General features: G+C 38.3%; 2 protein-coding genes across 2 annotated transcripts in view; both read right to left on the bottom strand.

Moving 5' to 3' along the window:
- Positions 1-1,126, bottom strand: part of LOC121374565 (ras-related C3 botulinum toxin substrate 1-like) — a 29,499-nt gene extending 28,373 nt beyond the window's left edge. The window contains exon 1 of the mRNA XM_041501673.1: positions 1,018-1,126. The gene's annotated coding sequence lies outside the window, so the exon portion shown is untranslated. The remainder of the gene's footprint in view (positions 1-1,017) is intronic.
- A 1,904-nt stretch (positions 1,127-3,030) lies between these two features.
- Positions 3,031-12,541, bottom strand: part of LOC121374555 (neuronal acetylcholine receptor subunit alpha-10-like) — a 35,562-nt gene continuing 26,051 nt past the window's right edge. Inside the window, exons 7-8 of the mRNA XM_041501663.1 lie at positions 11,183-11,301; positions 3,031-10,680 (exon numbers count right to left, since the gene is read on the bottom strand). Of these exons, the coding sequence (XP_041357597.1) occupies positions 10,330-10,680; positions 11,183-11,301 (470 nt within the window). The 3' untranslated portion in view covers positions 3,031-10,329. The remainder of the gene's footprint in view (positions 10,681-11,182; positions 11,302-12,541) is intronic.

Here is a 12,541-nt window from a genome sequence, read left to right as displayed (position 1 = left end):
AAAAAACTAATAATGTTTTCACAGGTTGAGTTCAAGTATAACACGCTGCACCAACTTGGTCGTCATTCCGAACATGCCTCATCTATAATTGGAATATTACAGCAATTTTTGGAATTCGGAAACAAAAATAGGAAAGTTCTGATTATGTTTGTAGTAAATATCCAGATTTATCGAGACCAAACGAAACTGTCATACTTTTGACTTTGTCAATCTGTCATTGCAATTTATTTTGATGAAATACATCTATGTTTAACAGGTTTCATAGGCAAAATAGTTTGACTGTCCGCATCATAAATCTGGGTCACAACTGCCCAGTATTACACACCCACACCCCCCCCCCCCCCCCCGGGGGGACTAGCATCATTTAAATTGTACTCGCCCCTCGGGGTGAGCATTAGCTTCTATCCCTGCTTTGATGTCACATTTTTGGTAATGTGATATTGTTTTATTTCAAAGTTTACAACTCTGCAATCAGGAAATATATACTGTGAAAAGCATGATTTACCAACAACTTTTGTTCTTATCATAAGTAATTAAGTATTGTATGTGTTTTTGGTGTTAACCAAATGCAGTTTCCTATGTCAATGGTATACATTTATAATGATAATTTCAATGCAATTAACTTGCTTCTACCTGTAATAATGCACACACTGACAAAATAATACTTTTGTGATACGATTTTGATTATAATCAAAATGCATGTATATCCAGCTACAGCAAAATGTCGAGGGTTTTGGAATTTCCCACTGAAAAAGTGCACTGTTAAACATAATACTAGAATATTTCATGTGGAGGGAAGTGTGGAATTCTTACCACTGGATATAGTCTGAAAGAACAAACATCAGAACTGACCAAAATGATACAGGTAAGAGCTGGGAATGGGTTATCGCCATTTCTAATGACTCATCACACACAGTTTTTCAGCAAAAACATTCGCCGTAATACAAGTGTCAAAACGTCTTTTTTGCCATTTCCTGTTTTCTTATTATGGCTGCTTTTGGCAACACTGATACAAACCTAATGAAATCACGCCTCGATCACTCTCAAACCATCAAAGTATCATAACTTTTCACACAATAATCTAAAATTCCAAGAAAGAATGCCTTCTAAGCAAACGCCATTTTTAATGAGTATTACGAGTCTAAATATATCAGCCAATCAAAAGCATTTTTGACGTCATATCAGGGATCTCCCAAATCGCTTTGTAGACTGTTATTGCAGGTGAGCGTGGAACCGCATCGGATATGCAATGTTTGTATACTAATGAACACAAGGAAAGCAAGTAAATAACACGAATTTTGGGAGTGAGCTGTTAAAAAATTACAGTAGTCCACTATTTCGCTCGTCTTTTCTTTTCTTTCTTTTTTTTTGAATATGTTGTTAATTTTGGAGGAGTGGAAAGTTGTTTTTTTAAACAATATTTATTAACGTTTAACGTTTGGGGTTGACCAACAGGCGATGCCTATATTACGGTCTCTCCCTTAGTGGTAAGTTATATAATTTTAATAAAGAAAGAAAGAAATGTTTTATTTAATGACGCATTCAACACATTTTATTTACGGTTATATGGCGTCAGACATATGGTTAAGGACCACACCGATTTTGAGAGGAAACCTGCTGTCGCCACTTCATGGGCTACTCTTTCCGATTAGCAGCAAGGGATCTTTTAGTTGCGCTTCCCACAGGCAGGATAGCACAAACTAGGCCTTTGTTGAACCAGTTATGGATTACTGGTCGGTGCAAGTGGTTTACACCTACCCATTGAGCCTTGCGGAGCACTCACTCAGGGTTTGGAGTTGGTATCTGGATTAAAAATTCCATGCCTCAACTGGGATCCGAACCCAGTACCTACCAGCCTGTTGACCGATGGCCTAACCACGACGCCACCGAGGCCGGTTTTAATAAAGAAATAAAATTTCACTTTTAGGATTATTATATATATAGTTAATTGGTATTTGTTTCGGCAGAGCCTTGACAAATACCGATTAACATAGACTTGGTTGATATTTTCCATATTAAAAAATACTCGTGATGAATCATCTATATATCGGCCTATCTCTCGGTCTTCCCCCCCCCCCCCCTTTCTCTCTCCCTCCCTCCCCCCCCCCCCCCCCCCCCCCCCCCCCCCCCCCCCCTCTCTCGCTGTATATATATATAGAAATGAAAAATCTCAAAGTCTAGGCCAAATTCCAGGCTTGTCATGGGTTATTGCCTTGGACCCTTCATAGATATTAAATGTCCTGTTACATTCTCTTATCAACCACTGCATCAACATTGATCAGCAGCAGATGTAGGGGTTTTCTGAGGGTGCAAACGAAACGGGCAATTTCATAACCCTGGAAAATTTGCTTGGGTCACAGGATCAAACCCCTTCAGTGGATCCATTATTTTGTAGTCCCACCCCCAGTCCCAGTCAGAAGTGGATATGGGGGTATGGTTGCACAGTTGAAAAAGATGATTCAATTTAATATCCCTACTGCCTCCACCACCCCTACACACCCCCACCCCTATTGATGGAATCTTCCAATACCTACGCTGGTATATCAAAGGCTGTACCATCCTATCTGGGAAAAGGAAGGAAATGGTTTATTTAACGACGCACTCAACACATTTTATTTACGGTTATATGGCGTCAGACAGATGGTTAAAGACCACACAGATATAGAGAGAGGAAACCCGCTGTCGGTCTGGGAAAAGTGCATGGATGATGATCCGATCCCTTGTTGCCAATGGAAACAATGTACATTTCCTTCTGAAGATAGTGTCAGAATTACCAAATGTTTCATATCAGACAGCAGGTCATTAATTAATTAAATGTGATCTTGGGGCCTAATTCACAAAGGTCTCTTAGGCTCTGCTAGACAACAAAGCATCCTCTTTGTAAATCTTTTAGAATTGCACTGCGAGATCGCAAAGTTGTGGGAGTTTAGTGTCATTAAACAAAACACACCAACTGAAAACTGTGTCAAATTATCAAATAGTGGTAACATGTATATTTGAAAAAGCAACATCAAAAAACAACAAAATATATTACAATCACTGTTTATTTGGTATGAGCTAGGTTTTATACAGGTATATAAAAAAGCACATTAAATGAATACATTTTAAAATAGACAGAAATTATTGTTCTCCACATTTGTTCAATATAAACCACAATACGGTTCCAAGATCAGTGAGGCGACATTATGCAGCAAGTCGTCCAGTGAACTGCTTCGCGTTTATACGGCAACCCAAACAGAGGGGCCAGGACATCTCTGCTGACACACTGCTGTAATAACTATACCATGCAGATGTAAGTTACACACACACACAGAAAGTATGCATGTACACATAAACACACACAGTTTAACACACACACACACACACACACACACACACACACGCACACAAGACACACAAGACACACACACACACACACACACAGAAGACATAACAACAATAATTTGTTACAAAGTGATTGATCTTGGTAAAGGAACACAATACAAACAGCACCGTGATAATAAAACATGCGACATCCACATAGTGAGAGTTAGGTTTGTTTTTACTTATTTTTTCTTCTTTGTTGTTTTGTTTTGTTTTGTGTAATTTATCATCAAGCAATATCCTATCCTAATACTGTCTGGTGAATTTTATTTTACTTTAGCAAAATAATTTCATGAATAACTGATATTTTGTTAGAAAATAACTGGGTTTCTGTACTGTTTTTAAGTTTAAGACATAATTTGGCAAAATGTTTTTGAAAGGTGAGTCATCACTTTCGCTCTCCTCCACACTCGCCCAGAGCTAGCCTTGAAAGGTGAGTCATCACTTTCTCTCTCCTCCACACTCACCCAGAGCTAGCCTTGAAAGGTGAGTCACCACTCTCGCTCTCCTCCACACTCGCCCAGAGCTAGCCTTGAAAGGTGAGTCATCACTTTCGCTCTCCTCCACACTCACCCAGAGCTAGCCTTGAAAGGCGAGTCATCATTCTTGCTCTCCTCCATGCTCGCCCAGATCTAGCCTTGAAAGGTGAGTCACCACTCTCGCTCTCTTCCACGCTCGCCCAGATCTAGCCTTGAAAGGCGAGTCACCACTCTCACTCTCCTCCACACTCGCCCAGAGCTAGCCTTGAAAGGCAGTCAGGTTTGACACCTAGTGCCTTAACATGAGTGGTGGTCAGCACTCTTGTTTTTGTTCATGGCAAACACTCTATTAAGACTTAGCTGAGTATTAATGTATTTATTTGTTTTGTTGAACCATTAAGTGCAACCCTGCCTATAATACAGCTGGCCATAAACGAGTCGTGATGGTTTTACAGTCCTCCAGTCCACATGTGCTAACACCAAACGGATTCTGTGTGGGCGGAAGACTGCTAGCCTCATCACAGGCTGATGTCGTTAGTTTATTGTATTCAAAATCAAATATGATATTGAGAGCATTTAAATTGCACTTTATTGCTCGCTGATGGTTTTCAAACAATAAGCACTGAATAAAATGTTACTGTAAATACCTAAGCAATACTGAACATATGTAAGTTTGGGTTTTTTCCATTTTAATGATACATGGAGGTGTCCCACTACTACTCATTTTGATTTAGTATATCTATGTGTCTATGTACATGAAACCAACTGGTGGGCTATTTCTATAAAATTGGTTATAAATAAAATGTAAAATAACAATACAAATTATTACTAAAAAAACAAATAAAACAAGTTCCAAATATTCTGGAACGAACACATATAGTAACATAATACAAACACATATTAAATCTGGCACTATAAACGGATTAAAAAATATTAAATAAGATTAAGGTTTGCTCACACTGAAAATTATAGGAACAGTTTAGCACATTTTGCCCAAATATCTCTCTAGTTTTTTGCCCTAATTTGACCCCCCCCCCCCCCCCCCCCCCCCCCCCCCCCCCCCCCCCCCAACCATCTCTTACGCTTATGATTGTAGCAACAGCATCCCAAGCATAATGACAAAATAGTCCAGTTTTACAATAATTCCAGGCCTTGACCATAACTTTTTTCAGTGGTAGCCAGCCGGGCTATGAGGTTATAAAATCTGGTAGCCCCCAGTAAAAGTTGGTAGCCCCATAAGTTTAATACATTAAAAAAAATGAGAGAAAATATTAAAATCAGTTATTTTTATTTAAACATCTGTTACGTTTTTTTTTAAATCATGAGAAATATACCGTGAAATATACACTTATACATGTTGATTGCGGAGTAACTGGACGTGTAAAACAAATACATACTAGCCCGGTGGACTACCAGGTTTAGACATCTGGTAGCCCGAGCAAACATATGGTAGCCAAAACACCTTGGGCTACTGGTGAGGTTGAGCCCTGAATTCTGTTCATGTATGATACAACAGAAAAGACTTCCTGAAACAGTTATTTTGTACTGCAGGCAATATTTTGTTTCAAAACATTTTAACAACATTGGTTTCTAATCATATACATGCAAAAATGGATTAGAAACTAGTCTACTATTTAACAATCTCTGAAAGTTAAACAGCGAATTGCTATGTAATATTGAACAAAATGTTCTGTTTTGACGAGTTTTCAAATAAAGTGTATCATAAAAAGCATATATAAAAAAATATATATTAACAAGCAACATTGAGACAGTCTTAAAACATTTAGTAGAAAAGTATAAGTCCCAAAAATATAAACCGTTTGTGTAAAACATTCTTTTAACTAAAACATACTATTGTGACTTTTAAAAGGTATTACATGTACTAATACAGTAACAGTGCCTAATTACAATGCTTAGTAACATGTTATAATTTTATTTGAAATCTTAACATAATTGTTCTTCAAGTTGTCATATAAACTGTTTTAAGTGTGTAGTAAAACAAATATGTACTTAGGTACCTGTATATACAGAGTTTTACACACGGTCGATGGACGGATCAAAAACTGCTGCTTGGTTAAGTAGAACATGATATCCTGAGTCATGTAGCATGTCTCAAACAAACTCTTCTTAGTTTGCTGTCAATGTTAAAGTGACAGATCATAGTTTTATCCGACTCTCTGATACTTGAAATCAGACTTTACTTAGATTGTATTGTTTACATTATCCAATTCCATACATCCTAAGTGCTTCTGGTCATCCTGGTGTTTCTAATACATTTTAAAAATTTGTAAAAATGCACATAAATCTGAGAAGTAACAGTTATGGAGAGACGATGTAGTCTACTTTTTAAGGATATTTTTCCCATTTCCAAGTCTGTATCAAGCAGAAGAAAATGCATTCAATATGTAAATATAGTCATTAGAAAGTCTATATCAAAGAGAAGAAAATGCATTCAACATGTAAATATAGTCATTAGAAAGTCTATATCAAAGATAAGAAAATGCATTCAACATGTAAATATAGTCATTAGAAAGTCTATATCAAAGATAAGAAAATGCATTCAACATGTAAATATGGTCATTAGAAAGTCTATATCAAAGAGAAATGTGTTACAATGACAGCAAACTCAGGACAGTCTTTTTAAAGACCCAATTATTAAGAGACAAAAAAGTCAAAGATCATCAAGACCTCTGTTTTTCTTAAACACTGTAAATCACGAAATGGTAGAGAGCATAAAAGTTTAGCGAAATCAGCGAGGCCATATAAATAAAATATTGCATGTTAAATTTAAGGAGATATACAAGAGACCATTCCAAAAATAACTTTTCAATTGTCTTGTCGCTGATTGACTGAACACACAATAATGGTTACATTGATTAAACCAAAAGGATAGCAAAGAACAATACTTAGTTACTGCAATCTTCGACTATAAGCTGTGCAATGTCAAAACTGATCGAAAGTATTATTTCAGCTGTTTCCATAATTTAACTTTATTCTTAGTTTCTGATATGACAACCTCACTAAAATTTTATGTAGATAATATATCACTAATTTGGTTTTCTCTAAATTTTAAGACTGCCAATATTTTATGATTTACAGTAAACTGTTCATAATAGCATGGCCTAAAAAACAACATTACACCATAATGTGGCAATCTGACTGGTTACTATCATCTTCTGTCATATCATATTAATTTAACAGTAGGATCAAAAACCTGTCCAGCAAGCTGCCGCAATCACTTGCTGTCTCGTTAAATATCAGCAAACAGGCAACATACTAAATTCTGATGTGGCATGCTTTTCCAGATGGTTCTCAAATTAGCTGCATGGTCAATTTATTGTAAAATATACCTGTATATATGTCAAATGCAATTTTATTTTTGGGGGGAGGGGGGGGGGGGGGGGGCTAGGGTGAAAAACAATTTAAATACTGTATAGTGAGCAAGTCAAATGAGATAATTTAACACTTAATACAATAGAAATAAATGAATGTTTTACTGAATCTAGGTCACTGTCAAAACAGTAATACTCTACTACTAACCAACTGACAACAGTACAGAAACTATACCAAGGACCCAAAGACCGCTTCTTTACTACTTCTAAGGCTGTAATAAAATAAATCTTAGAAAGAAGGGAACTCTTTTTACGTGCCCATATCCCGAAGGTTTAGGCACGCCCACCCCGGACTTAATCTCTGGGATCATCAGTGACCAATTCCGAGTCAGGGGGTAAATCTTAGATGGTCTTCCCTGCCGTCCCCCATTATTTTATAGGTCAAAAGAGTTCTGTTTTCCTCAATGGGCGATATTTCCAGTCCAGAATATATTATATAAAATAAAAAATAAAATTCATCTCCCTCCCACCAATTAAAAAAATAAATTGGATACCTGATAAAATGCCTGATTTATTTTCTTAAGATCCAAGGCAGATTTGCTCATGGAAAGTACCATGACTAACAAATGTTAATCTTAGCAATTTGTTTGTTGTGAATTGCAAGTCATCAAGTATAAGTATTACACTTAATTTGGGCATACTTAACACCATCCTGGACACAGATGCACACAAACCAGCGGGCAATATTTCAACATGTTTAGGTAACCAGAAGATGGTTCACACATGTTTGATCTACATGTAGGTAACCGACTGTTTGGTTATGTGAATTGTATCTGTGTAACCTAATCAATTACCTCAAACCTGCATTTAAATTAGTTACCTTCTGAAGTCTGCAACTTTTAATTTCAGAGCAGGGCTCAAAATGGGAAGTAAAATATGGCCTGCTGTTACATTTCTACAGTAGCTAGCTTATAGAAATATGGCCTGCTGTTACATTTCTACAGTAGCTAGCTTATAGAAGTATGGCCTGCTGTTACATTTCTACAGTAGCTAGCTTGTAGAAATATGTCTAAATAAGACAAACATATGTTGTAAATAAGACAGTACACGAGCTAAATAGCAGATGAAATAACCAAACATATATAGCCTCTTAAATATGACCTGCAATTGGTTTGGTCGTTTTAGCAGGTGAATTTCTATTTGACCTGCTAAATTTAAAAAATGGATTGTGTTTCGCTTTTCGCAGGCCACTATTTGACGCCCGGCAGAGCATGTAACGGTACACCACATAACCGATCGGCAATTCGCCTTAATTTAAAGTTGCATAACTGACACATAAACAGAACTGTGGTTACGTGAAATATTGTGTCCTGCTAACACATGATCAACATCAACACAAAAACACATACATGTAGCATATTACACATGAACTGTCGTGGGGTAATAGTTTAGAAATACATGTCAACACTTGCAGTAAATTATAAACAAAAACGATAAAAGTGAGCATTATAATATACAAACAATGATGAAAATGTGGACCAAACTAGCTCAAATATTCGTAATACAGGTATGCCGCTAACTTCAGTTATTAACCATTAGGGCTAAACATTACTCCCACAACAAAGAGTTCAGATACATCACAGACTGCACCACCCAGCATGTGTTCTATACACAATCTGACAACCGGAGTACAGCCTCCAAATCAAAACAATTGTTTCCAGTTTTTGTTAACTTTGGGCTTTCAATTAGGGGATAACTATAAAATTACAAAGTAACATTTACAGACGTTAATGTTGCTTTTATTGTTGCAAAGAGACAAGAGACACAAAACAGAGAGAGCCATTTTTTTTTTGCACACCTGTAAAATGAGCATTAACATCTGGAAATGGTCAAACACAACATGGTTATATGTAATACATTCCTTAATGCATAACCCATTACAACAATGTACATGATGTCCTGAATTTAACATGCAAACAAAACCTGGGTTATGCAACACCTGACTTGCACAAATACTCAACAAAACCTGGGTTATGCAACACCTGACTTGCACAAAAACTCAACAAAACCTGGGTTCTGCAACACCTGACTTGCACAAAACTCAACAAAACCTGGGTTATGCAACACCTGACTTGCACAAATACTCAACAGAAACCATCAATGTTGCAATTTCCAAGCTGTTGAACCAACACAGTTTAGTGACAAGTGAAATTGCACTCATCGTCTACAGGATGAAAAAAATGATCAAACAGAACTCATTCAAGGATGCGAGCATCAATACTTAACAAAAACCATCAGTGTTGCAAGTTTTTCAGGCCTCTGAACTAACAGTTAGGTGAGGAGCAACATGGCGTACAGAATGAAGAAGACAGTTAGGTGCGGAGCGACATGGCGGTCATGGCGTACAGGATGAAGAAGACAGTTAGGTGAGGAGCAACATGGCATACAGGATGAAGAAGACAGTTAGGCGAGGAGTGTCATGGCATACAGGATGAAGAAGACAGTTAGGTGAGGAGCGTCATGGCGTACAGGATGAAGAAGATAGTTAGGTGAGGAGCGACATGGTGGTCATGGTGTACAGGATGAATAAGACAGTTAGGTGAGGAGCGACATGGCGTACAGGATGAAGAAGACAGTTAGGTGAGGAGCGACATGGTGGTCATGGCGTACAGGATGAAGAAGACAGTTAGGTGAGGAGCAGCATGGTGGTCATGGTGTACAGGATGAATAAGACAGTTAGGTGAGGAGCGACATGGTGTACAGGATGAAGAAGACAGTTAGGTGAGGAGCGACATGGTGGTCATGGCGTACAGGATGAAGAAGACAGTTAGGTGATGAAACAACATGGCGTACAGGATGAAGAAGACAGTTAGGTGAGGAGTGACATGGCGGTCATGGCGTACAGGATGAATAAGACAGTTAGGTGAGGAGCAACATGGTGGTCATGGTGTACAGGATGAATAAGACAGTTAGGTGAGGAGCAAGCGACATGGTGTACAGGATGAACAAGACAGTTAAGTGAGGAGCGACATGGTGGTCATGGCGTACAGGATGAAGAAGACAGTCAGGTGAGGAGCAACATGGCGTACAGGATGAAGAAGACAGTTAGGTGAGGAGCCACATGGTGGTCATGGCATACAGGATGATTAAGACAGTTAGGTGAGGAGCGACATGGCGGTCATGGCGTACAGGATGAAGAAGACGACAAAGAGGATGCGGTCGAGGACGCGCGCGAACTCCTCCCAGTCCTGGTTGACGTTCTCGTAGGACACATCGGCAGCCATCTTGCCCACGATGTACCGCAGATACTTGTTCATCTCGGTAAACTGCTGCTCCAGTCTCGTCGGTGGGGCGGGGTCTGGACCGGACTCATCCCCATGGCGGTGACACGGAGGGGTGTTTTCGAGGTCCTCCAGCCCTCGCAGGCTGGTGGAGAAGAGGTTGTCCACAGGGGAGTACTGGTCGATACACAGCAGGCGCCGCAGGCCACTGCCACTCAGAAACGTCTGCAAGAGAAGGAAGAAATATTACAGTACATTTTAAAATATATGGAGAGAGAGAGAGAGAGAGAGAGAGAGAGAGAGAGAGAGAGAGAGAGAGAGAGAGAGAGAGAGAGAGAGAGAGAGAGAGAGAGAGAGAGAGACAGACAGACAGACAGAGAGAGAGACAGACAGACAGAGAGAGAGACAGACAGACAGAGAGAGAGAGTGGGCAGAAAGAAGGGGCAGAAAGAGAGATAGAGAGAGCTATATAAGAATTTCAGCTCAATATCTTGAAGCATTGTGAAAAAGTTCTATGTGGGACAGATGGACAGACAGACAGAAGGATAGAGACAAAACCTATAGTCCCCTCTGGTTGGACCGGTAAGGGACCAATAATTTCATGGCACCCTGGTTGGGACAGGAAAAAAACTAATGGGTCTGCCAAGGGGTTTGATCACACTTTAGTCTAGTGTTCTACCAAGTGAGATAAAATGCATCCCCATATGAACTAAGTGATTTGTCTTACACTTTGAATCCAGGCAGGCAGGGGGCGTCGCCGCGAGCCACGCACACTCAGATTACCAATTATAGCCGACAGGATAATGCTGAAACTTGTCAGAATCATTGTCGACAAATAGAATACCCCTGAAAATAAACAATCACTAATCGAATATCTATGACAATAAACCATCTCTTTTTACTAAACAGTAAGATTTACTAATACAATATTCCGAAATATAAACAATATTTTTTACTAATACAATATTCATAAAAATAAACAATATTTTTTACCAATACAATACCTGTAAAACTAAAGTTTTGTGTTTTAATCACACCACTAGAGCACATTGACGTATTAATCATCTGCTATTGGATATCAAACATTTGGTAATTTTGACTTATAAGTCTTAAGAGAGGAAACCCACTACATTTTTCCATTAGTAGCAAGGGATCTTTTATATGCACATACCACAGTCTTTGATATACCAGTCATGGTGCGCTGGTTGGAACGAGTAATAGCCAAATGGGCCCACCAATGGGGACTGATCCCAAACCGTGCATCAAGCAAGCGCTTTACCACTGGGCTACGTCCCGTCCCTCCCGTAAAAATAAACAATACAAATTACAATACTCCTGCAAATAAACAATACAAATTACAATACTCCTGCAAATAAACAATACAAATTACAATACCCCTGCAAATAAACAATACAAATTACAATACCCCTGCAAATAAACAATACAAATTACAATACCCCTGCAAATAAACAATACAAATTACAATACCCCTGCAAATAAACAATACAAATTACAATACCCCTGCAAATAAACAATCATACAGTCAAACCTCGTTATACTGCCCACTTTGGGACCCAACTGATTTTGGCATTATTACTAGTTTTATTATTTCCAATCAGGTAAATGCACCAAAGCTTAGTACCGACCCCAAAGTACCCATGTTGTGTTACAAAATTAAAAAAAAAGAAGCTATATTACAGCCCTCTTTATTTTGATTGATATGCTCGCAAGTAGGTTACTGATGAACAAACACCCAGAGGCTCAAATAGGGTACGTTATAAGACTTGAGGGAGGGATATTTGGTTAGAATTACCTAACATTTTCAAACAATTTCTTATTTTTATTTGTAAGAGCTAATGAAGTAATTTTGGAGGGTGGGTGGGGGCTTAAAGGGACATACCCTAGTTTTTAAACGCTAATGCATATGTTTGACTATTATACCCATTTTTGATAACTGAAATCATACTTTACTTAGATTTTATGGTTTAGATTATCAATTTCTGTACATTCAAAATGTTTTTGGTCATCCTGGTGTTTTTAACATCACAAAATGCATTTGTCATATTTTTAAAAACGCACGTGCATC

This window comes from Gigantopelta aegis, chromosome 1 (genome assembly GCF_016097555.1).
Source record: "Gigantopelta aegis isolate Gae_Host chromosome 1, Gae_host_genome, whole genome shotgun sequence".
Taxonomy (NCBI): domain Eukaryota; kingdom Metazoa; phylum Mollusca; class Gastropoda; order Neomphalida; family Peltospiridae; genus Gigantopelta; species Gigantopelta aegis.
The sequence above is the reverse complement of the archived record's forward strand: the minus strand, read 5'-3'. Positions and strand labels throughout refer to the sequence as shown.